The sequence below is a fragment of the Accipiter gentilis genome, chromosome 5, assembly GCF_929443795.1.
Source record: "Accipiter gentilis chromosome 5, bAccGen1.1, whole genome shotgun sequence".
Lineage (NCBI taxonomy): Eukaryota > Metazoa > Chordata > Aves > Accipitriformes > Accipitridae > Astur > Astur gentilis.
Genome location: NC_064884.1, coordinates 40654664 through 40680609, shown reverse-complemented (window position 1 = coordinate 40680609; position 25946 = coordinate 40654664). Strand labels below are relative to the sequence as shown.

Here is a 25946-nt window from a genome sequence, read left to right as displayed (position 1 = left end):
TCACCCAAGGGGGTGGTTGGTTCACAGGGACAGGGGACCTCCTTGCCCAGCACAGCTCCAGCCAAAGCAAGAGCAGCACTCTTCCCCAAGAGCTTCTGGGACTGCTGACCTCCTCAGGGACTCCCACATGCCCACAGTTCCTCTCTGGAGGACAGCAGTTGCCAGGATTCCTGTTCGCATGACATGCTCCAGGGCCAAGGGAATATTTCTGAGCAGAGTCGCAGCAAGGCAAGGCGTGATGGCCCTTGGCTGTGGAGTAACCAGGGTTGTCTCCCTCAGCTTCAGGAGGCATTGCCTGAAAGAGGACTCGCTGCAGTGTGTCCCACCCTCCAATGCCTCTAGGAGTGATGAAGGGTCCCCCTGTGCCCCCACCAAATTCCCCTCCAAAGCAATGGCTTTGACCCTCAGCAGTCAGTATGCAGCTGGAAAGAGCACCCAAGCGGCACAGGTAAGGTTGCAGCAATTTTTTAATGAGTCTAAAGAGGGAAATGAGGTCACTTCAAGGGGAGGCCCCCAGTGCAGGAAGGAGCAGGAGCAGCCAAGAATCTGTTCCCCTTTTCCTGCAGCAGAGTTGCCACCGGCCATCTGTTGACCTGCCTGGCAAAAGGGAGACAGCCTAGCAGGTCACTCCAGGCTGGTTTCTGGGGTCCTCAGAGCAGACTTTGAGGGGAGCACAAGACAACAAAGAAAAGAGATAAAGGGTGAGTGGAGAGGAAAGGTAGGCATTGGTTATGTTTTCAGAGAGCCCAGGCTGGTCCCTTCCATGCTGCCCTTGCAGGGCAGAGAGAGATGACCAGCTAGTCTGAAAACAACAGCATGAATTTTGATCCTCTGTCCAGCAGCATCTTCTGGGTTCCTAGGAGTCCTTATCGGAGGCCGTTGCCAGCATCTTTAGCAGGGGGGGCACCTTCTGCCACAGTAGCGGCTGGTGATGCAGGAGAGGTCACAGCACCCAGAGTTGATGGGCACGCCGTCACAGCTGAGGATGCTGCCAACAGCAGCGGAGGTGGAGGAGCCCACAACGGTGTTCTGCGGGAAGGAGCTGAGAATGGGGCCGGGCAGGGTCACCACCACGGGAGATGGCTGGATGACGACGGTGGAGTTCTGGCACTGCCTGACACAGGGCTCATTGCAGCTGTTGGCCAGCGGGGTCGGGCCGCAGGGCTGGCAGGGCTGGCACTGATCACAGCAGGACATGACTTGGGGCTGGAGGTGCACCTGGGAGAGAGGGCAGGGAGGAAGCAAAACATGGGGAGGCGTAAGGAGCATTCTGTGACCACACCACGAGGGAGCCAAAGACGATGCAGGGCCAGGAGATGGAGGCTGTGCAGAGATGTCTGAGGGCTTCTTGGCCTTGTCCTGCCAGGGCCCAGAAAGAGCCACGAGCTCCCATGTGGCTACTGCCTAGCCCTGAGTCCAGAAGGCACCTGAGTACAGTCTCAGCCTCCCTCCATGTCTGACCTTCTCCCCACTTCCCTCTCCCATGACAAGCAGCCCCATGATGTGGCATAGAACCAAGCTGGTGTCAGCTGAGAGGCCCATTGAGGTGAGACCTGCCTTTAGAGAAAGCAGAGGAGGAGAAGGGGGTTGAGACTCACCTGACTCCCAAGGAGATGGAGGCAAGAGAAGTGGATGAGAGAGTGAGGAGCTGGGCTGGCTTTTATCATGGACCTTTACTGCCCCAGGCTGCCAGAGGCATCCCTTGCAGAGGTGATTATTTTCTGACAAGCTCATCTTGAATGCAAAACGTCTCACCTAATGCTATAGGCTGTGTTTTGGCTCCCTGAATTGCTGTCGTTTCATTTCCTGCTTTATGCCGGCCACATTCCCCAGTGATGGTCTCTTTTTTGTGACAGGGTGAGAGGCCCAAGCATTTCCGGAGCAAAACACGTCAGCGTGGGCAGAGGACTCAGCTCACATGCTGGAGGAGTCCAGTAAAGGACACTCAAGGTAGAGTAAACAGCTGGCTTAGACAACGCACATACACACACATCCAGACCTCTAGTCATCTAGAGCTAATTGAGAAGGCTCAAGACACCCCAAGAGAGGCCCACTATCCAGGGCCACCACACAAGTCTTGGACTTGACAGAGTCATGGGGAAGACTGATCTGCAGTCGGTGAGAGTGGGAGGTGCAGCTGATGAGAGTAATGTGCCCAGCTTGAAACCATTTCACCCCCACAAAAGCCCTTTCCCTGCTATCTGTCTGTCCCTGAGTAGCGTGGATGTGGCTATGGGGTTTAGCCATGGGATGGAGGTGCTTGTAGGCTCTGGTAGGACAGCCTGTGGGTTCACTTCTGATGGCATGATGAAGCAAGCCATGCGCACGTGACCAGGTATGCAGGCCTTGCTGTGAGCTTGTGCTAGCTGGGCAGTTCAGAGGCCACGACTGGGCAATTACTTTGGGATGGCATAAGTCCCATGTGTGAGCTGATGCCTCTTCAGTGACTGTGGGAAGAGTCTGTAGAATCTTTTAGAGCAGGTCCAGAGGAGGGCCATGAAAATGATCAGAGGGATGGAACACCTCTCCTATGAGGGAAAGCTGAGAGGTGCAGTTGTTCAGCCTGGAGAGGAGAAGGCTCTGGGGAGACCTTCTTGCGGCCCTTCGATATTTAAAGGAGACTTATAAGGAAGAGAGAGAAAGACTGTTTACCAGGGCCTGTAGTGACAACATACGGGGCAATGGCTTTAAACTGAAAGAAGGTAGGTTTAGATTGGGCATAAGGAAGACATTATTTCCCCCAGTGTTAAATGCTGCGTGTGACATCATATGGTATGGAATATCCCTTGGGTCAGTTAAGGTCAGCTGTCCCGGGTGTGTCCTCTCCCAACTTCTTGCGCACCACCAGCCTCCTCACCGGAGGAGTGGTATGAGAGGCAGAAAAGTCCTTGATGCTGTGTAAGCACTGCTCAGCAATAATGAAAACATCCCTGAATTATCAACACCGTTTTCAGCACAAATCCAAAGCATAGCCCCATACCAGCTACTGCGAAGAAAATGAACTCTGTCGAGGACAAAAAACCAGCACAGCCTGCTACACACCTCCTGCTCAAGAAGAGGTGGCAGATGACGCCACCTTCAGGCAGTTGGGGAAAGCCTCACCATCATAGGCCCTGGGAACCAGGGGTGGGTTTTAGCACCTCAGCATCTGCCTCAGGGGCAAAATGGCCGGGCACAAGCAAACCAGGAAAGGTCCTGCTCCTCCACACAGCTGTACACACACGAAAGCACACCCATACACACACCTGTGCCCACACAATTATGTCCATGCAGACCAGTCACACACGTTCATGCTCTCCTGCCTGCACCCTGCAAAGAAGTCCCATGTTGCAAGGAAAAGAAGAAAAATCCTCCAGTGCTAGAAGGTCCCACCTGACCTTGGTGATCTCCTCAAGGGTCTGGGACCAGCCCCTGCCCTTGCAAAGGGAGCGGTGCCACAGGGACACACTCATGTGGCAGCAGAAGGGTGTGTGTTTGGGACAAGGCAGACTCCCCTCTGGCTACAGACACTGAGGCTGGCACATCAGAAGTGATGTAGTAAGGAACCTGTCTCTAGACTCACTTTAAGGTAAATACCCTCTCTTCCAAAGGCAGAGAAGTGCAGACGCAACCTTACATTACAGAGCAGCTGAAAAACACGGTTTGGCTACTCTGTGATTTTCCATGCATTCTTTTTCTTTTTTCCCCAGTTTGAATTGATGTGCTGGCGCTGTTTCTTCTTCTCCTTTGCATGCAGGTGCAGGTGGTGTAGTTGCCTGTAGTGAGAGGAAGCTGCCTGCAGCCTCCCCTGTTAACCTTGAGCTGGCTGAGTTTATCTTGCAGCCAAGATACGCAAAAGAGTTTCTGCACAAAATAATAATACAAGAGACATGACGGTGTATTTGCTTTACCTGGCATGGTTTCGATAGTGAAGGGCTGCAATGATGGCTTCTGTGAGAAGATGTCAGAAGCTTCCCCCATGTCAGAAAGAACCAGTAACAGGCGCCTCCAGGACAGACCCGTTGCTGGCCAAAGCTGAGCCCATCAGAAACGTTGACAGCACCTCTGTGATAACATATTTAAGAAAGGGGAAAAACCAGTGTGCAGCAGCCAGAGGAGAAGAGTGAGAAAAGTGACAGCAACAACTCTGCAGACACCAAGGTCAGTGAAGGAGGAGGGAGAGGAGGTGCTGCAGGAGCCACAGCAGAGATAGCCCTTCAGCCCTGCAGAAGACAATGGTGAAACAGCTTGTCCCCTGGCAACCCATAGAGGACCACGATGGAGCGCATATCGACTCTGCAGTCCACAGAGAACCTCGTAGCAAAGCAGGTGAAGATGGCCTGAAGGACGTTGCAGCCTGTGGAGAACCCACACTGGAGCAGGCTCCTGGTAGAAACTGTGGCCCATGGAGAGGAGCCCACACAGGAGCAGGTTTTCTAGCAGGATGTGTGGCCCCACAGGCGACCCACACTGGAGAAGCCCATTCCTGAAGGACTGAAGCCCATAGAAGGACCCATGCGGGAGCAGTTCATGAAGAATGACAGCCCATGGGAAGGCCCCATGGTGGAGAAGTTTGTGAAGGACTTGTCTTGTGGGTGGGCCCCCAGCCTGGAGCAGGGGAAGGGCATGAGGAGGAAGGAGCGGCAGAGATGAAGCAGTATGAACTGACTGCAACCCCCATGCCCCATCACCCTGTGCTGTTTGCAGGGAGGGAGTAGAAGAGTTAGGTAGGAGTGAAGTTGAGCCTGGCCAGAAGGGAGGGGTGGGGGCAATTTGCTTCTAGTTTTGTTTCATTTTTCACTATCCTACTCTCTTGCAGTTAATTGGCAATACATTAAATTAATTTCCCCAAGTCGAGTCTGGTTTTCCCATGGCAGCAATTGGTAAGTAATCTCCCTGTCCTTATCTTGACCCACAAGCCTTTCATCGTATTTTTCTCCCCCAGTCCTGTTGATGGAGGGGAGTGATAGAGCGGCTTGGTGGGTACCTGGCAGCCAGCCAAGGTCAATCTGCCTCAGACAGGTAAAGCAAAGAGAGGAAGCATAGGAGAGCAGTGATGTTATGGCTGGAAGTACCAGAGATGTCCTGTCCCCCTTGTTCCATGCCCTGTAAAACAACGGGGGCACAGAGATCACTAAACAGCCCAGTTCCTTGTGTGGTGTAGAAGAGAAGGAAGAGATTTGGTGTGGCTGGTGGGCAGGGGCATCCAGCACTTCATGCTTGAGGCTGCATGGCATGCGGTGAGGGGAAGCAGTCACGTGAGGCTCCATCCACATAATGGTTCTGCATGAGATAAAGGAAAGGAAGGATTTTCATGGACAACTTGGAAGGTGGAGCAGCAGCTATGGGCCATCCCAAGGGCTGTTCCCTTCTTTAGCCCTCTTCCCATTCTGCAAAGCAAATCGTCTTTTGGAACTCAACACCACCCCCTGTGACCCCAGCGCAGCCCCAACCACAGCAAGAGGAACACTCTTCCTCAAGAGGTCATGTGGCTGCTGACCCCTGAGGGCTTCCTGCCTTTCTGGATATTTGTGGGCAGAGGCACAGCAGGGCAAGGCCTGATCGTCACAGGCAGCAGAGCAGCCAGGGATGACTTCCTCAGCTCCATGAGAGAGTGCCCCAAAGAGGATGCACTGCAGGGTGTGGACCCTCTCATTCCTCTGTGGATGGAGAAGAGTCTCCTTGTGCTCTCATCTCCCCCATCCACCCCACAGCAACATCCTTCTGCTTTGGCCGCTTGGCGAGTGTCCACAGGGGGAAGGACCAAAGGGAGGCAAGGCTTGAATGCAGCAGAGCTTTTTAATGAGTCAAAAGAGGGCAACGAGTTCACTCCAAGTGGAGGACAGAAGTGCAGGGAGTGCTGGGGACAGCCGAGAGTCTGGAGTCCTTGGCCATGGGGAAGTTCCTGCATCATGCCTGCCCCATGGAGGGAGAGGAGACAGATGGTCCCTACCAGGTTGGTGTTGGGGAGACGGTGTGGGCAAGGGGATAGGCAGCCACAAAGAAAAGGGAAAGGCAGGCAAAACCATTCAGGTATACTGAAAACAGCATCCAAAAGACGGATCCTCTGCCCAGCACCATGTTCTGAGTTCCTCAAGGTGTCACCCTGGGGCTTTTGCAGCATCTTTATCTGGAGATGGGGTCCTCCTGCCTAGTAGCGTCTGGAAATGCCAGAGAGGTCACAGCACCCAGAGTTGATTGGCACTCCATCACAGCTGAGGATCCTGCCAACAGCAGCGGAGGTGGAGGAGCCCACAACGGTGTTCTGCGGGAAGGAGCTGAGGATGGGGCCGGGCAGGGTCACCACCACAGTGGAGGGTTCAATGACGACGGTGGAGTTCTGGCACTGCCTGACACAGGGCTCGTTGCAGCTGTTGGCCAGCGGGGTCGGGCCACAGGGCTGGCATGGCAGGCACTGGTTGTAGCAGGACATGTCGTGGGGCTGGAGGTGCACCTGGGACAGAAGCAGGGAGGAAGTAGAGCACAAGGGTGACTGAGGAGCAGCCTGGTTACCCTGTCACAGAGGAGCCAAGGCCCATAATGAGTGGGGAGCTGGAGGCTCGGCCAGAAGACACGCTGTCTTCATTGCCCTACAAGGAACTGCCTGACCCAGGGAGGCTCTCTCCTAATTCGTAAACCAAAACACCCCTCGACCATGTCCCAGCCTCTCTCTAAGCAGTCCTTCTCCCTGCTTCCCCCTCTCAGGAGAAGAAGATCCAAACCCCAGCACAGGCCAGAGCCAGTATCAACAGAGAGGTCCATCGAGGAGAGATCTCACTTTGGAAGAGAAGGAGAAGGGCCTTCAGACTCACCTGGTTCCCAAGGAGAAGGAGGCAAGAGGAGTGGATGAGAGAGCAGGGACTTGGGCTGACTTTTATACCTGCCCTTCATTGCTGCAGGACCAGAGGCAGAGGTAACAATTTTCTGACAAGCTCATCTTCAATGCAAACCTTCGCAGCTAATGATATGGGCTGTGCTTTGGTTTCCTGCACTGCTGCCTTCTCATTTCCAGATTTTTCCATGCCCATTCCCCAAAGAAGGCTTCTTCTGAGCAGCGGGATGAAACGCCCAGGATTTCTCAGGCAGGAATGCAGCAGTGCAGGCAGAAGACACAGCTCAAGCGCTGGACAAGTCCAGAGCAGGCAAGTGACATTAGCCTAGGTCACGCTGTTGGGACTGTTTGAAGTGTCATTCTCAGGAAGGAGCTCCAGCAATGCTCAGCTGGATATCGTGGGCTCCTGTGCATGAGGGTGTGCCATGTCCTGGTCTTTCCTTCCCTCCTCAACTCACCCCGATGGTCCATTCTTGTTCTTGCCTCCCCAGGTGTGTGCGTTGTGCTCCTAGGTTTTGACCCCCTCCTGCCTAACACTGTCCAGTCCCCAGGGGTCCTCAGCAGGGTCCATGGTTCATGGTGTTCTTGTGTGTGTTCTTGTCTTGTGTGTACTTGTAAGCAAACAGGTTTGTGTGGATGAACGTGGAAGCATATTTATGTGTCCAAGCCCAAGCTGGTGTGCATAAGCCTGTGTCTGTGTGTCCTTGTGTGTCCCTCATCATGAGGGAATATGCTGCTCATGGCAGGGATACTCTCCACTGCTCTCTCCAGGAGCACCACAGAGCAGCAGGTTCCCAGGGTCAGGAGGAGCCTGAGTGCAGCTGAGTGGTGATGGCACCAGACTGCTAGAGAACTGTCCAGGGAAGAGGCACTGAAATGCAGCCACTGTCTCCTGAGCCCTCCTTTCCCTGCCCTCCAAAGCGCACGCTCCGCTGCTGCTGATTCAGGCCCCAACAAGGATGGTTTCACACTAGTTTTGATCCACATTTTAATTCAGTGGAAACAATATTGGGAATACCTCAGCATGGCTGGCAGTCCTCCCTGCCTGCCTCTCCACACCAGGACACAGCGGCTCTCCCCAGCGCTAGAGAGCTCAAAAGGATGGGGATTGCTTTCTGGGGAAGCAGAAAGGCTGAGGAATCCTGCTGACCTTGCGCTGGCCATCCTTGAGTGGATGTGCTTCCAGTGCAGGGTCAGTGGTGTCTGGGGCGGTGCACGACCCCTCTAGGTCCATGTCAAGGCCAAATGTACTTGTGCAGTTCCTCGGCCTGGTGCTCTGTCAGGCAGGGACTGAGACCTTGGATCAAACAGGTACTGAATGAAAGGAACACACATCCTGATATCCCTGTGCTGTGAGTGGAAGGACAGACCCTGTGGCCTGCACAGGAGAGGCAAAGAACTGGTGACTGCTTTGGACTTCAGCCCACAAGGACCTTCCTGCCCCACATTGGAATCTCAGTCTGAGAGCCCAGCAACTGCCCCTGGGAGGGAAGGGACATTGGATTCGAGACCGCATCCCCCAAAGACAGCTGCTGTCCCACAGGGGTGTCCATAACAGACCGTCTTTCTGAAAAGGGCTGTGCACAGTGGATAACTTTTCTGAGCCCATCTCCCTGCCTGAATGGCTGTCAGCCTGAGGCCAGGAACATCCTGGACTCGGTGCAGTCTAGTACAGTGCGGGGCTTTCCCCCTTCCCTTTAGTGAGCTCGGTGAGATCAGTGCCAGGCAGCTCTGCTGGGAGAGCTCAGCCAGGGCTGATTCCCCTCCTCGTGGGTCTGCTTTTGAGCTGAGGCTCTACTGCATCTGAGCGCCAGACTCATTGCTTCCTCCTCAGGTAACAGGCACTGTGGAAAAAGGGAAGGGCAGGGGAGGTGTGTACCTAGAGTTTAGCAAGACCTTTGACAGCCTCTCCCGTACTTCCTCGAGGACCAAATTGGAGGCGCATGGGTTCAGTGAGAGGATGACAAGGTGGATGGAAAAATGGCTGCGCTGCCAGGCTCAGAGAGCTGTGACCATGGTGCAAAGCCCAGCTGGCCAACACTTATGGATGGGGTGTAGTACTCGGGATCAGTAGTAGGACCAATACTCTTTAATGTTGTCAGGAATGTCATGAGTGGGAACTCCCAGCAAGTCTGTGGATAACACCCAGCAAGGGGAACGGGCTGTAACTGTCAGAAACAGCTCCTGTTTAGAGAACCTGGGCAGGCTGGAGAAATGGGCTGACTGGAACTTCATGAAGGTCAGACAGAGCGAGGGCAAAATTTTGCATCTGAGGGAGAAACCAGCCTAGGCAGTCATGCAGGCTGGGAAGTGTTCAAGGCTGGACTGAGTGTGGCCTTGAGCCACCAGATCTAACGCGAACTGTTCCAAGCCAGAGCTGATCCGTATGAGCTCTGCAGGTCCCTTCCGACCTGCGTTCTGACTCAGTGATTCCCCCTCTCCCCTGCCCTGAACCCTGCGCTGCCGTGGGCACATGTGTCCTCACAGCCCCTTGGCCACAGCACAACCTTTAGGCACTGTGCCGGGAGTGCAGAGAGGCAGCTGAAGGGAGGGAGGCCGAGAGCCTCCTCCCTGCCATCCGCAGGAAACCAGCGGCTGCTGCCGGCAGCCCCTGAGCTCGGAGACAGCTCTGGGAAGCTGGTCCATCTCCTGGGTCAGGGCCCTGCTGCTGTGCCGGGCTGCTTCTTGCTGGGGAGGTGTCCTTGCTGGAGGAGCGGGAGAGGGCATTTCCCAGGAGACCAAGTGGTGCCCGTGCAGAGCCCCTGCGCCCTCGCAGCCCGGGCGAGACCCCGAGCGGCGCCGGCGCAGGGCTCAGCCCCGGGGCGGAGCTGGCGGAGGCGGCGGAGAGGAGGCGCCGCGGCCGGAGCAGAGAGCCGGGGCTGGCGGGGGGCGGCGGAGCGGCGGGATGCGGCGGTGCCGGGGCGCGGCGCTGGCGGCGCTGGCCGCGGTGCTCCTGGGTGCGCGGGGCTGGCGGGGATGGACGGGGGCGGGGAGCCCAGCGCCAAGCCTTCCCTCTCCTTCTCCAGCGTGTCTTTCCCCCTGCCTGCCTCTCTGCCATCCCTCGTCCCCCTTCCAAACCCTCCGAGTCCTCGCTTCCTCTTCTCCCTATTTTGCCATCACCTCTGGTGGTCCAAGCCTGCTTGCATGTACGCCTGCCTTTCCAGGCACCGGCTCTTTCACCCGTGCATTTCGCAGCTCTTACTGCCCTGACTGTAGCCCTCTGCCCTTCACTGTAACAACCCACCTCCCCGTCTACTCTTCCTCTTCCCATCCATCCATCCATCCATTCATCCACCGCCCCAGCTTTAGACCATGCATCAAGCATCCTTAAGCCCTCTTCCTACCCCGAGACCCCTCTCTCATCTCTCCCTTTCCTTCATGTCTGTAGGCACAGGTTTGCTTTCCTGCACCACACCGTTATTGCAGACATCCTCTCGTCCCCCGTGCATTCAGCGTTTATTCTTCTTCTGAATTCAACCCTTCATCCTCCGCTGCAACACACCCAACTCTCCTGTCTCCTCTCCCTCTCCCCATCCATCCCTGCACCCGACTTTCATTCTAACTCTGCATGCACCAATTTCACATTCCCTCCCAGACTTCTGCCCTTGCTCCACACACCTGCCCCAGGACCGCTCTCCATCCCTGTTGATGGGCACACGTCGCCACCCGTTCCAGTGCAGCTCTGTCTCACTGCCACTGTTTCTGACTGTTTCTCTGGGAAAAGAGCCACCAGAGCTGAGCGATCTTTGGTGATCTTTGGTCTTTCCTTCTCCTTTCTCGGCAGTGGCTGTGATCAGAGCCCAGGTGCAGCAAGAGGCGTCGGCGGAGACCACCGAGGGCACCGGCATCAGCATCAACTGCTCACACCCCAACATACAGATCACCGAGTATATCCACTGGTACCGTCAGCTCCCGGGCCGAGGCCCCGCATTCCTTGTGATCACTCTTAAAGACTCCAAAGAGCTGTCGGACCCACCAGGGCGGCTGTTGGTGGCGGCAGACCGCCGGTCCAGCGCCCTGTGGCTCGCCCGGCCCCGGCGCGGGGACGAGGCCGTGTATTACTGCGCCCTGAGAGACACGGGGAGAGGAGCCGGGGCTGCGGCCGGTCACGAACCGCCGCGGGCGGGGCCGGGCCTGCGGGGCGTGGGGACAGCCCCGGGCGGTCCCGCCAGGGGGCGCTGCTGCTCCGCCCGCCGGCACTGCCTCGCCACGCCCGGCCCCTGCCGGCGACGGGGCCTGGGGCGCATCCCGTGCCGCCAGGCACTGTCATCAGCATCAGCACTGCCACCGGCATCAAGCATCGCCATTGCAATCGGCATCCAGCTTCTTATAGAATCATAGAATCATTTAGGTTGGAAAAGACCTTCAAGCTCATCGAGTCCAACCATTAACCATGCCCACTAAACCATGTCCTGAAGTACCCTGTCCACTCACTTTTTGAATGTCTCCAGGGATGGTGACTCAACCACTTCCCTGGGCAGCACATTCTTCCAGGCTTCTTCATCGTTTCCCACCACGGGATCTCTTCCAGTCCTCGAAAGCCATCCCGCAGAGTCAGGAGTTTGAGCCCAACACAGACACGAGACAACGATGTAGGGGTGACTGAAACGCTCAGGCTTTCTCCATAGGTCCCAGACCATGAGGCTGTTGTAGAGGATTTGGCTCCACACCAAATGAAGAACCATTTGTGTGCAGGTGAAGTCCCAGAGATGGGATGAAAGCTTGGACACGCCTAGTGTCCGAGACACATTGGGGGCTCAAGGGGTGCCAAGGTCATATCTCAGAGTCAGTCAGAAAGAGAATTGCTATGTTTCCCAAAGGGGTGGAAGGTCTGGGGTTTGCTGAAGCTGAAAGCTGTCCACTGATCAGAAAGGTTTCTGTACAGCTGGTCCCCAGGGAAGCCTGCATGGCTCTAGTAGCTCACCCAACTGTTCAAGGTCCATGCTCCCAGGCTGCAGAGGCAGAGACAAAAACCTGATTTCTGCAGTGGCAGAGGCCCCTGTCCTGGACTGGCAAAGGACGCCGTCTCCAGGCATTCCTTGGATGGGCTTCCAACAGGCCAGGTTGCATTCTTGCCTCAGTGGTGGTGTCTGGGAGGCCAGGGCAGCACAAGCAGCTGTGCCCTTGTAGGAAATCAGACCAACTGCACTCTGAGATGTCTTTTTAAAAGGGTAGCCAGCCAGGGAAGTGATCCTGCTCCTCTGTCACTCATGAGACCATGCCTGGGGTCTTTTTATTTCTCACTCTTTTGTGACCCTGAAAATTCTCAAGTACTGAAACGCACTGTTCACAGCTATTTTACAGGCTCTGGCCTTGGAAATTTTCCAGGCATGACAGGCACAGCCCTGAGCAGCCTGATCTAATGAGACCTGCTCTGAGCAGGGACTTGGAGTGGGTGACCTGCAGAGGACCTGTCCAACCTAAATTGTGCTATGGTAAGAGTAAAAATAGTGTGGCTACAAGGCTTTGTTAAAGGCTACAAGGAAGGAGAGATCAAATGCAGATCCTACTTGTTTTGAGGAAACCGAGAACGGAAGGGTTATGGTCAAGTGAAAAGACTGTTTATTTGCATTTGAGTGAGGGGGTTTTTTTCTCCAACAAGTTTTCAGGAGCTGATTTATGAGATTTATGAGATGGGATGGGTAGTGTGGCAGGAAATGTCGTTTGTTGGTTCCTGAGATATCTTCTCCTGAAGAGAGGGAGAAATTCCACAGTGCCTGGAGGGGCTGAGTGGGACAGTTGGTGTCTGCAGGGTTTGCGGTTGTTGACCATTGTGTTTGTGAGAGCTGCAGCCTTGGGGTGTGCTGAGAGAAGCTTGGGGCACCCTACAGGAGCCAGGAGAGGCCAACTCGACCGTGGTCTTGAGGTTGGTGAAACAGGAGGCGCGAGGCATCAAGGAAAGAGAGACTCCCAAGATGTTGCACAGGAGGATGTGCCATTGAGCTTGGTCACCAGGTGCATGTCTGTTGCGGAGGATCCACAGGGGAAATCACAGACAGAACAATGTGATCAAGTGAAGTCCATTTATTACAACTTTTAACACAGTTATATACCTTATGCGCTTGTGCACGTGCCTTATACAATACTCTAATTGGTACAATACCCCGGTTCACACGACACTATCTTATCCTCTATTGGCTGTGCAAGCTTCTTCACGAGGTGTCCAGCAGTTACTTATCTCATTCTTTGGCATCCTGGAGCTGTTTGTCAGGCTCTTCTTATCTTCCTTTTTCCCAGCGTACAAGGACACAGCATCCTTGTCTGCTCCAGCACTTTGTAAACTTATGCTTCGTTCCCACCTAACAGCTGGATTGCTCACATGCCCTCGCCCAGCCAAGAAATGTTCAACAATTCCCCCTTTTCTTTTTGAGCAATCTAGGCTTGCTTAATAACTTGGGATGCCATTTTTTCTTAACAAGCTGAACAAGGTAAAAGTATTACAATAGCTAAAGTCACAATAACTACAACAATGCCCATAATTCTTTGAGCCAACCCGTTACCCCTAATGACCCAGACCATTCATACATTCTTGTGCCATCTTGCTCCGCGAACTTAGACCAGCAATCCGTAGGTGCCAGCTTTCCGTGGGTGTCCCCACAAAGGCAACAATGGCCTCACCGTACACCAGCCCGATGCTCTTCAAAAAATCCTGGTATTTATACATTTGCAGAGGAACAGGTTTTAGCACACGTGGCCAGCAGGTGCCAGAAGTCCTCTTCAGTTGCAATCTATGACGCATGTGCTCGCTGGCCAGGCGCGCTGCACGAGTCATAGCCATCTTGTCTATTGGTTCATGGGCTTTACGATACAGTTGCGATGCACAGAGAATATTGACCTGTTATGTTAGCCAAGGTGACCTATACATTAGTTTTCAGCTGAGGCAGTATTCATATTGCCACACCATCTATGATGCTCCAGATGATGATGGTCGTGCAAATCAAACAGGAGTCTGTCGTGGGCCTGTATCTGTGGAAACACAATCAACCTCATTCCCAGGTTAATCATGGAAATAGACCTTACCCCTAATTTTGGCTTTAACTAACTTTTACATTTACCCCACACTGTCTTCCCGGAATCACACTATGTTTAATCAAATTATGCTTAACACACTTTTTACCTAAAGCAAGTTCTATATACAATAAGACACGCTGTTCTAAGTCCTCTCCAAGTGATAAATCCTTATAATGCCCTAACCAAAACCCCTCTCTGAAGGACTCAATGTCCGCTAGTCCTCTAAAGTGTAATGCTCTATTAGTCAGAATCTGTTGGATCAGTGGCTCCAGCACCCGCCGGTGCCGTGCCAGTTGCCATTGGGACAATTCCAGGTCCAGCATCAGTGCGAAGCCATGACTTGACCCACTTAGCCGGGATCTCCCAGTAAGTTTTACTTCTGCTGATCCGCACCATTTCCCGGATTCTGGGTCCTTATACATTACCATGATTCCTGTACTTTGTTGCGTCCTTTCCGCCTGTAAAAGAACATGATGCACTACCATTGGTGGGTCTTTGTGATCACCTGTCAATCTAAGGTAATTTAGCACAAATAAGGCTTTGGCCAATCGTTCCTCTGGGAGTAAGCCCTGGGTTCCCCCCTTTTGTTTTTTGCAGCATGTTCTTCAGGGTCTGGTTGGCCCGTTTGACAATAGCCTGTCCTGTGGGAAGATGTGGAATACCCGTACCATGGTGAATTCCCCACAAATTACACAATCGAGCAAATCGTGTAGAACCTTAGGCTGGGCCGTTGTCCGTCTTAATTTCTTTAGGCACACCCAGCACTGCAAAAGAAGCATGAAGATGTCATTCAATATGTAAGGCCTTTTCTCCAGTTCGTGCCGTGGCCCACATGGCAGCAGGATAGGTATCAATACACACATCCACAGAACGCTTTGCACCAAACCACATGACATGGGTGACATCCAGTTGCCACAACTGCAATAGCAAAAGACCTCGTGGGTTAACCCCACAGCCCAAGCCCAGCCCTTCCTTTTGACAATCGGGGCATGCTTTAACGATACCTTGGGCATCAGTGAGTGGTAAGTCAAATTACTTTGCTAGCATCCTAGCGGGTTGGTGCAAGAACGCATGTGATTGCCGTGCTTTGTTGAAAACGATTCCCTGGAGGAGGCTCCCATGCCGCTGCAACCAATTGGTCAGCTCTGTCATTTCCCGTTTCTCATCTGCACAGTGTGCTCATACCCAAGAGTTCTACCAGAGGGGCCATATCGTCATTAGTGATACCGCAAAGATTCCGCACCCACTGGATATCTCCCACAAGCTTCTGGACATCATGTGCCATTGAAATTTCTCATGTTATTTGAACCTTCTGAGGTTTAACATTGCCAGCATCTATGTGCCAGCCCAAATACTTCCAAGGTGCTGCCTTTTGCACCTTTTCAGGAGCGATTATTACTCCACGATGGCTTAAGATGTCCTGCAATTGAGTTAAAATCTCATCCTGTGGCAAGTTCCTTCCCGCTATCAAAATGTCATCCATATAATGATAAATAATTGACTGAGGAAACTGCTTTCTTACAGGCTCTAATGCCCAGGCCACATACACCTGACACATCGTGGGGGAATTGCGCATTCATTGCGGTAACACAACCCAATGGTATCTCTTATAGGGCTCTGCCTTGTTAATCGATGGTGCCGAAAAGGCAAACCATTCAGCGTCATCTGGGTGCAAGGGAATGGTGAAAAACCAATCTTTTAGATCTATAATTAACAAATCCCATTCTTCTGGAAGCATAACTGGAGACGGCAAACCTGGCTGCAGGGCTCCCATACTGTGCATCACCGCATTCACAGCTCTGAGATAACAGTCTCCATTTCCCACTTTTCTTGGGAATGGTATTCCATGGACTAGTAGAAGGAACAACATGTCCCGCTCTCAATTGGTCCTCAACTAACTCTTGTATTTTTAGCAGCCTTTCAGAATTTAGCAGCTACTGATCAATCCAAACAGGCTCATCTGTTTTCCAGCTAATTTTCAGGATTGGCTGCCCCTCAGTGACCGCTCCTAAAAAGGATGGGTCACTAACATTGCCTTCATTTGGCTCAATAAATCATGTCATATGAGGCTGAACAATTCAATTGGGGTAGTCATGACATACAGACGCGTCGTAACGTGTTCACCGTCGGGGTACACAAATGTAATTGGTAGCTGACTTATTAAAGTGCCTTGTGTGCCCCCTATCCCTGCAATGCCAAAATTTGGATTGATCACTGGCCATGATGGAGACCAAATGTGTTGTGAAGTAATTGTAACATCAGCTCCTGTATCGAATGTCATTGGTTTGTTGACGACAACTCCGTCAGGCCCTTTCAATTGCACGACATTTTCTGGTTTACCTTTTGTTATGTCCATGGCAAAGTATACCTGCGGTTTCCCTGTGGAGCCGAATCCACCATCTCCATGTTGTACTTCACCTAGGTTGGGAACACACGACCTGAATGGAACTAATTGTGCTATTCTGGTACCTTTAGGAATAGAAACAGGAGGGATTAAAACACGAATCATAATTTTCACAGTCCCACAATAATCTGCATCAATAAGACCTGGGACTACCAGAATTCCTTTTAGAGCTGTTGAAGATCGCCCCATTAAAAATGCACTAAGTCCAAACCCCAATGGTCCCTTTATGTTGAATGTGTACTGCGGTTTCCACATCCACTCTGGAGCTTCCTGCAGTGGTGGATGTGGTGGTTGCAAGGCTGCCTGAGGGCTGGCAGCCCAAGCCCCTTGCATTCGTGTCGTTGCGTGAGGGGCCTTCACGGTCGGTGTAAAGTTTCCCTTCTTCCTATATTCTTGGTAGTATGGTTATCTTTCTTACACTTGTTGCAGCACTTACTGTTAGCAGTAACTGTACATTTGCTCCTAATGTGACCACGTTTTCCACAGTTAAAACACTTGACCAAGGGTGTCTTACTGGCCTTGTGCTTCTTTGTAGCTTCTTGTAGAGCTGTGGCAGCATAGGCTACTTTCTGTGAGTCCACTGATCGATCCATGTATTCTACCATATCAACGATGTCTGCATTTTTCGGCAAATTACACAATGCTTTGCATGTCCTTTCAGTAGCATTTTCAAAAGCGAGTATTTTGAACATGTTTTCTTTCATGCCCTCGTTCATGTCAGGGTGGCCATAGACTGCCCTATGCAGTCTATGTGCAAAAGGTTCGTTATACTCCTGTTTCACCTGGCTGCGCATATTGTCTGGTATGGTAAGAAAAGCCCGATACGCTAAGATCTGTGATAGATGATGAACCTCAGTGATACATTGTAACTGAGCGTTCCCTGATGCAAAGGGTCCAGTACCCATCAGCATCTGCGTGGTTACTCCCCATAAGGGATCTGTTTGTTGTCGTGGTGTTGCTTGTTCCCTATCCCAGAACGTCTCCCACTGACGGAAAAACACTAACATTTGGGCGGGTGTCAAAACCAACTGTGCTAGCTGTTTAATATCTTGAGGTATCAGCGTATCAGCAGAAAAAATGAATTGCAGTATTTGGTGAGTTAACACAGAGTTGATTCCGTACTGACTCACAGCATTCCTTAGTTTCTCAATGACCTTCCAGTCAAACGCCTCCCATTTTTTCTGCCCATTTGATGCAATAACTGGGAATGCTTGGAGCATAGTCCCTTCTATAATGGCATCTTTTATTACACCCCTCCAATGTCTCTGCCTTTCTTCTGCAGCGCAGAAGAAGCGGCTCCGCGTCTATCGCGGGCGCGGTTGGTTTCACCGTGTCTAGTCCCGAGAGGCGGGATGGATTAACGGGCGGTGGTGGGGGCGCGGACGGTTCTGCCCGGGGGCCGGCCGCGGCCGCGGCTGGCGGCGGCCACTCCATGGCCGGCTGACACGCACCGCTGCAAACGGGCGGAGGGGGGGGCGGAGAGGGAGAGGAGGAGAGAGGGGGCGGGAGGGGAGTGGAGGGGGGGCGGGGAGAAGGGGGCGGGAGGGGGCCGGGGAGGGGGCGGGAGGGGAGGGGCCGAGGGAGGGGGCGGAGGGGGTGGCGAGAAGGGGGGGGAAGGGAGCGGGACTGGTATACGGCCAGAATCTTCATTCTCTTGCCTTCTCGGTTCATCCTTTCGGGAGGGTGAACGTTTCTCCCTCACTTCTGGCTCTCCCGACCGTACTGTCATTTTTTGTAATTGGTGCACCACCTCCCTTAGGAGCTCTTCCGACCGTACTGTCAGTTTTTGTAATTGGTTCACCACCTCCCTTAGCTCTTCCATCGCACTACCCGAGGGAGATGGTTCCCTCACCCCCGCAATCTGTTTATCCGCATTAGTCACCCCCGAGTCTGTCGGGTTCGGATCTGTTGGGCGACAGTCGGCCCCCTCTAATTCCCCTGTTTCTTGTGGAGTAACAGACGGGGGAATTTTTTAGGTGCCAATGGCCTGGCTGCGTATAGGCAAAGGCTGCGTCTGTGCAGGCTTCTCAGCGTTAACAGAAATGGATGTCGGGGGCGGGGGGGGAGTTAGTTGTGTAGAGAATGTCCCCCCAACTCCAGCGGGGTAGGCTGACGCGGCAGCTGTGGAGGCAGCAGAGGGGGTCACGGCCGCGCGGGCAGCAGCGGCTACCTCCCGGTCCGCCCTCATTGTCTCCAGCATGTCTCGAATTACTTTCCCGAGCGCTGCGTATTTTTTCATCTCCTTTACCTTACCCCCTTGCAGTTAGTAGCGTCCCACAGCGCCTTGCCTATATTATCCCAGTTCACTTCTTCAAATGCGACATTTACATTCGGGATAAGTTCTCTCTCCCAGGCCCATAAAAGTAACCCTTTTAACACAGAATTATTGAATTTCAGTCCTCTCTCAGAGAGAAAATTATGAAGGAGCTTTAGAACTGCTTCCTGCCTTTTGTCCAACCCCATCTCCTTCTCTGACCTCTCACCTAATCAGGGCGAGATTCAAGCTTCCGCGCGTCTCCTCGTTTTCCCAGCTCAGGGTGAGATTCAAACTTACGCATGTCCCAGCTCAGCTGAAGCTCATGCCATCCTGCCGAGGCAGCAGAAACACTCTCGGCCGGCTCCTCCGCTCCCTCGTCAGTTCAGCTGCACCAGAAATTCCCATAGAGACGATAAAGTGCTGATCAGAGGGTCCCTGTTCGGGCGCCAAATGTTGTGGAGGATCTACAGGGGAAATAATGCACAGACCAATGTGATTAAGTGAAGTCCATTTACTACAATTTTTAACACAGTTATATACCTTATGTGCTTGTGCACACGCCTTATACAATGCTCTAATTGGTGCAATACCACGGTTCACGCAACGCTATCTTATCCTCTATTGCCTGTGCAACCTTCATCACGAGGTGTCCAGCAGTTACTTCTCTCATTCTTCAGCATCCAGGGATTGTTTCTCAGGCTCTTCTTATCTTCCTTTTTCCCAGTGTACAAGCGTCCTTGTCTGCTCCAGCACTTTGTAAACTTATGCTTCGTTCCCACCTAATGGCTGGATTGCTCACATGCCCTCGCCCAGCCAAGAACTCCTCAACACATGTCTATCCCCCCTTAACTCCTCACCTTGGGAAGGCAAAGGTGGTGTCTGCAGGAGCAACACATTTCACTGCTGCAGGAGGGAGGACCACAGCATGGGCAATTCAAGCATGCTAAGGAGAAGCATTTTGTCTTCCCTGTTTCATTCTTTGTTGCACTTGCTGAGTCATTTCCGGCAGGTGTGCTCTCTCAGGGCTCTTGGTGGGGACGTGTGGCTTTTCTGAGTCTCTCTCACACATGCAGGAGGATTGGTCTCAGCATGCACCTCGGGTATCTCATCCTCGCTGCTTTTCTGAGGCAACCACTAGGTAAGCACTGGCTTTGACTGGAGGCTTGATTCCTCTTCCCTCCAGGAGACCCTCACCCCCTCAACAGTTCTCTGCAGGGAGCTGCTCTTGAAGTAAGGGCAGATGTTGGGAAACATCAGATGACACGGGTGTTTTTGCACCTGCTTTCTCAAGACGCAGTTACCCATGGGAAAGAAAACTGAGACCAAGAAGAAGCCTCTCTTCTCCTGATCATCTTAGACCCCTGCCCTTCCTTTCCTCTTGCCAACCATCCGCCTCTCTTTGCCTTTCTCTGCTGATCTGTCTGGGCCCAGCGTTTCACAGACATATGACTGCAGAAGCTCTTTTCTGTCTCAGCAGAACCTATTTTCTGAGGCACAGGACTTTTGAAAGGTGATGCAGGGACATGAAAGCTCTCTCATCGCACTCTCGTTCTTAGGGTGTCCCAGGATCTCTCCTGGCTGGCACATGTCATGCAGCATGCCCTGGCTATCCATTCCTCCTGTGGGATTGCAATGCCAGGGCTTCCTTTTCCCTCCCCTCCCTTAACCTTAGAGCCTTTTGAGAGCACAGGGAATGGGGAGCATGATGAAACTTCTCACAGGAGTTCCCATGTCCCTCACCCTGCTGGAGGTGTCCTGAAGCCAGCACAGGAAGGCCAGGCACTACAGGCTCTTCCCTGCAGCCTCCAGGCAGTAGCAGAGTGAGAATGGAAGACCTGGGTGAAAGCACAGCTCTCTCTGGGGGTATCTCTGTGGGAGGTTATTGGCATTACAGCACTCTGGGATCCATGCTGAGCTGAGGTCTCAGATCTCCTGCCCAATGACACTCACCACCTTGCTGTTCCCACCCATGGGAGTCTTGCTGCAGAGCAAGACACAGGGAGCTTTCTCCTCTGGCACTTTGCATCCCCTCTTGTTTTGCATCTTGGAGCCTTTCCCTGCACAGCTGCTGACCCTTGTTTTCTTCCAGGCACCATGGGGCAGACCACTGTCACCCAGCAAGAAGGACAAGTCACAGTCAAGGAGAGAGACACCTTCGAGACCACCTGCACCTACCAGGTCACCAGCTTTTATAGATTGCTCTGGTACCGGCAGAGGAAAGGCCAAGCCCCACAGCTTATCTCAAATCAGGCAGCAGCTGGCCCCAGGCAGAGTGGCCGTCTCACCACCTTCCTGAATACCACGGGGAAAAACAGCCTTCTCTGTCTGGAGGAAGTCGAGGTCTCTGACGCTGCCTTGTACCTCTGTGCTGTGCAAGACACCCTGGTGCAGGAAGCTTCCTTGGCTGTGCAATAAGCCAGGGGAGAGAGGGCATTGGTTTGTGTGAGGCTGAGCTTGGGGGAAGGAGCCTTCAGATCTTCCCTGGCAGTGTTGCTTGCCCTGTACACCCAGAGCTCTGCAGGTCAAAATCCTCTTCCAGGAGAGGACAGTGTCAGTGGCCTGAGAGAAAGAAGAAGGTAGTGAATGAGTCTCCGGTTCCCTCGTTTTCACCGTGGGTTATGTGGTTATTCTGCCCGTGGCTTTGGAGAAGTGATGGGCAATGTAGGAGGTTGGGACCGCTTGTGCAATGGTTCCCTGCTGCTCTTCACTTTCTGGTTTTGTCTACTGCACATTGCTTCTTCATGCATTCCTGCAAGCCTGTTGCTTAGAGTACCTGCTCCAGGATGTGTCCCTCAGAGGTCAGAGTTCAAAGTAAGATGAAAAATGTAAATAACGTGCCACAGAGCAACGCTCCTTCCAGGAATTACATGATTACAACAATTCTGGAAAATTCTCAGAACTACTCTGTGGCTCCTCCAGTTGCTGCATGCCTACGTGCTGTGATCCAGAGGACCTGCTGTCCCCCAGTGCACTCTGCCGGTCCTTGGAGGCCTCCTCATGCCCTGCCTCGTGGGCTTTCCCCAGCCCTGCCTCGTTTCTTCTGCAGTGGGACCAGGCTGTACAACTCTGTACAAGAGCACAATGGAGGAAGAGACCCCCAGGCAGAGGTGGGCAACAGGCCATGCCAGGAGAAGAGCCAGCTTTGAGCAAAGCTGCTTCATGCTTGGCAGAAGGCAAGGCACTACAGAGCAGCCATGGGGGTTTGGGCACTGGCTGCTGTCCTTGGGCTCGCTGTCTGGTGGGAGCTGGGGCTGTGTGAGAAGCATGAGGACCCTGGTGTGTGGCCTGGCCAGGCTGATTTTATCATCAGCTGTTAAACCTCCCAGAGCCTCCAGCACCACCGGGCTCCTCACTGGGCGATAGCAGTGGTTGGGCTCCCCATCTGCAGGACCTGCTCTGAGGCCAAGGGGCCATACCTGCGCAGAGATGCCAGAATGCAGGGCCTGATCTCCACTGGCTGTGGAGGAGCTGAGTATGTCTTCCTCACCTTCAAGAGGCAGTGACTGCAAGGGACCCATTGCCCTGTCTCCCACCCTCCCCTTCCTCTGGAAATGATGAAAAGTTCAATTGCGTCCTCACCTTCTCCCCCCACAACCAAAGGCAATGCCTTTCGTCCTTGGCACCACCAGACAATGTCCACCAAGAAAAGGATTACATGGAGGCAGAGGCTGTGATGCAGAAAACTTTATTAACTCTGAAGAGGGAAGGGAGTTCAGTTCTAGAGAAGGTTGCTGGTGCAGGGAGAGCAATAGCAGCTGCTGAAAGTCTGCGCCCATTGCCCATGGTGGAGATCCTGCAGGACATCCGTTTGCCTGTACCTCAGAGAGAGCTGGGTCAGCAGATGCCGCAGGTTGGGTCTGGGGATCTTACGGCCCAGAAGAACAAAAGAAGACAAGAAAGAGATCGGAGGTAGCGGAAGGCAGGAGATTTAGAATTTGGCCATGTTTTCAGAGGGTCACCACTGCCCTCCTTTGGAAGGGCAGCACTGGATGTTCAGCCTCTCTGAAATGAATGGCCAGGAGCTCCGTCCTCACTTCAGCATCAGCTGCTAGTTTTGGGGTGGACCGAGTCCAGGCTGTCAGCAGGGTCTTTAGCAGGGGGGACACCTTCTGCCACAGTAGCGGCTGGTGATGCAGGAGAGGTCACAGCACCCGGAGTTGATGGGCACCCCGTCACAGCTGAGGATGCTGCCAACAGCAGCAGAGGTGGAGGAGCCCACAACGGTGTTCTGCGGGAAGGAGCTGAGGATGGGCCCAGGCAGGGTCACCACCACGGGAGAGGGCTGGATGACAACGGTGGAGTTCTGGCACTGCCTGACACAGGGCTCATTGCAGCTGTTGGCCAGTGGAGTCGGTCCACAGGGCTGGCAGGGCTGGCACTGGTTGTAGCAGGACATAGCTCAGGTAGGTCCAGAAGTTTACCTGGGAGGGAGGGCAGAGAGGAATCACAGCACAGGTACATGCGAGATGCCGTCTGCCATGAGTCCATCAGCAAAGTCAAAGGCACTTGCTGACCTGGGAGGTAGAAGCTGGGCAGTGAGGCCAAAGGGATTCTCAGCCTTATCCAGACACTGTACTGCAGAGTGCCACCAGGCCCAAAGGAGCTGCTGACTACCTCTTAAAAGAAAAGCCTCCTCAGCCAAGTCCCAGACACTCTCTGAGTGAGACCTTCACCTTTCTTCCCCCTCCCATGACAAGCAGCACCATGACCCAGCATAGGGTTGAGGAGCATGCATCTGCAGGAGCAGAAAGTAACATGAGGAAAGGCCTTCAGACTCACCTGGTTCCCAAGGAGAAGGACGTGGGAGAGGTGGATGAGACAGCAAGGAGCTGGGCTGGCTTTTATGGTGGCCCTGACCTGCCCCAGGCCCAGAGGTAGCTTCTATGGAAGTGATATTTTTCTAAGGTGCTCATGAGGAACGGAAAACATCCCAGCTAATGACATGGGCTGGGTGGTTGTTTTCCCGGATGACACCTTTTCATTTCCTGGCTTATGCCGTACCCATTCCCTCATGGAGGCTTCTTCTGAGGGCTGGGATTGAGAGGCCCCAGGATTTGCAGGACAGGAATGCAACGTTGCTGGCAGAAGACTCAGTTCAGGTGCCGGATGGGTGCAGTGCAGTCAAATGATGTTGGCCTGGGGCACGCTGGTGGGGTTGCCTGTGGCCACGTTGACAGCAATGGCCCAGCTGCTCCCAGCCCTGCAATTCTTGGCTGGTCACCCAGGAGCTTCCCTGTGTGAGGACATGCCGTGTCTTTCTTTTTCCCTCCTTCCCAACTTGCTCCAATGTTCACTTGTGGTCAGCTTCCCAGGCAGGTGGGCTGCACTGCTGGGTTTCAATCCTCTTCCTCCTAAACCTGCCCTCTGGAGAAATTAGTTGACCTCTTTTGGCATCTTACTGTCAGGGGATTACAGGGATCACAAGGGCCCTTAATGCAGACTGGTTTTCTGAGCATGCTGGGCCACTGAACACATCTTGCACAAGGGTAGAAGATGACCACCTGGAAGGCACTTCTCGGTTGCTGCAGCCCCCCCCCCCCAGGGCAAGAGACGGTTGAACACAATGAGGTTGTTTCCCTGCAGAGGCTGCCTGCTGCACTCCCAGGTCCTGAAGGAGGATTTGAGAGTCCATTTTGGTCCCCACTCAGAAATGCAGCAGGAGTTGAAGGAGGCAGAAGTTTGCCCCATGGCTTCCACGGAGCATGTCAGGCACTCACCCTAACCCTAACCCTCTGGGTGATCTTCTAAAATAGTTGTTTAACCTTAAACAAGAGCTGAACCACATTCAGGATCATGCTAGTTCCTAGTAATAGGACCTTACTGGTCTCAATATCCCAGGGGTTTTCAAATTTTTCCAAAATTTCCAAACGCCATTGTAACTAGACTGGGGAAGACAGGTGTCTCACCCATAGATTGGCTCTCTGAGGAGGAAGGGTGAATGGTGTAGGTATTAATAGCTTCCCACAGATGGCTCCCAAAGTATAGAGGTGAAGACAATGCTAAGTGCAAACACCGGATTAGTCCCACAACCGATAATTTTATCATAGCATAAGCCAGTATTACACAATACATCAAAGCGAAAACCTTAATCTACCGCCCACAGATGATAAGCAGCAGCACAGGGACTACATACAGCAAGTGAGGTGATGCATAACAGAACTTTAAAAACAAGTGCCACAACTCTAAGAACTCATAAATCAACATAGTGACCAGTGCCTATTAGACCAATGTAATAAATGCTTGTAACAAATTCATTTTAACAAGCGCTGGTTAGGGTTGTCGTAATCTCAACCCTTCAAGCCCCACATTAGGCACCAAAAGGACTGTTGTGGCTTAACCTCAGCCAGCAACTAAGCACCAACTAGCCACTCACTCACTTCCCCCCCACCCCAGTGGGATGGGGGAGGAAATCGGGAAAAGAAGTAAAACTCATGGGTTGAGATAAGAACAGTTTAATAGAACAGAAAGGAAGAAACTAATAATGATAATGGTAACACTAATAAAATGACAATAGAAATACTAAAAAGGATTGGAATATGCAAGTGATGCACAATGCAATTGCTCACCACCCGCCAACAGATGGCCTGTTAGTCCCTGAGCAGCGATCCCCCTGCCTCCACTCCCCCCAGTTTATATACTAGACGTGATGACCCATGGTACAGAATATCCCGTTGGCCAGTTTGGGTCAGCTGCCCTGGCTGTGTCCTGTGCCAATTTCTTGTGCCCCTCCAGCTTTCTCTCTGGCTGGGCATCAGAAGCTGAAAAATCCTTGACTTTAGTCTAAACATTACTTAGCAACAACTGAAAACATCAGTGGGTTATCAACATTCTTCTCACACCAAACTCAAAAACATAGCACTGTACCAGCTACTAGGAAGACAATTATCTATCCCAGCTGAAACCAGGACACAGGGCCTGTAGTGACAGCAGGGGTAATGGTGTTAAAGTGAAAAAGGATAGATTTAGATTGGACATAAGGAAGACATCTTTTTTTATTAGGGTGGTGAGACTCTGGAACAGGTTGCCCAGAGACATTGTGGACGCCCCATCCTTGGAATTTTTCAAGGTCAGGTTGGACAGGACTTTGAGCAACATGAAAACTGAGCAGAGCGCAGTAGTGATGGAACCAGAACTGACTCCAGTGTGCAACAATCCAACGGTGCACACCACCCTCCTGCTGCATCCAATGTCACCTGCTCGTCACACCACACTGAAGCCCAATCCTGCTCTGCCAACTAAGAGGCCTGTATGCCGTCCCTTCTGCCCAGAAGACTGGCATGACAGATGGAGCCCAGAGTTGGGAACTAAATGAACTCAATGAACTTTTTATGAACATGACCCATAAACTAAAGGAATGATATCTCTCTGTGTGTATACACATACATCTCTCTCTCTCTCTCTCTCATAGGATGGAAAAAGTGGTGACGATTGACCAGGATGTAACTGAAGGTATGGGAACTAAG

General features: G+C 52.7%; 4 protein-coding genes across 4 annotated transcripts in view; 1 reads left to right on the top strand and 3 right to left on the bottom strand.

The window, feature by feature from the left end:
- LOC126038926 (feather keratin Cos1-1/Cos1-3/Cos2-1) overlaps positions 1–6833 on the bottom strand; it is a 92423-nt gene extending 85590 nt beyond the window's left edge. Inside the window, exon 1 of the mRNA XM_049801382.1 lies at positions 6792–6833. The gene's annotated coding sequence lies outside the window, so the exon portion shown is untranslated. The remainder of the gene's footprint in view (positions 1–6791) is intronic.
- The window catches only part of LOC126038465 (uncharacterized), a gene marked incomplete at its 5' end in the record, with an annotated part of 96185 nt that extends 74831 nt beyond the window's left edge, over positions 1–21354 (top strand). Inside the window, 1 exon segment of the mRNA XM_049800214.1 lies at positions 20573–21354. Coding sequence (XP_049656171.1) covers positions 20573–20898 — 326 coding nt within the window.
- LOC126038925 (feather keratin Cos1-1/Cos1-3/Cos2-1-like) lies at positions 874–1707 on the bottom strand. Its single transcript, XM_049801380.1, has 2 exons — positions 1599–1707; positions 874–1218 (listed from the first exon to the last, which is right to left on the bottom strand). Exons 1-2 carry the CDS (start codon positions 1665–1667, stop codon positions 892–894), a joined length of 396 nt encoding a protein of 131 aa, XP_049657337.1. The 5' UTR covers positions 1668–1707; the 3' UTR covers positions 874–891.
- Positions 6131–6427, bottom strand: LOC126038953 (feather keratin Cos2-3-like). The gene has a single exon (XM_049801412.1). It carries the CDS (start codon positions 6410–6412, stop codon positions 6131–6133), a length of 282 nt encoding a protein of 93 aa, XP_049657369.1. The 5' UTR covers positions 6413–6427.
- Positions 21355–25946: the final 4592 nt, after the last annotated feature.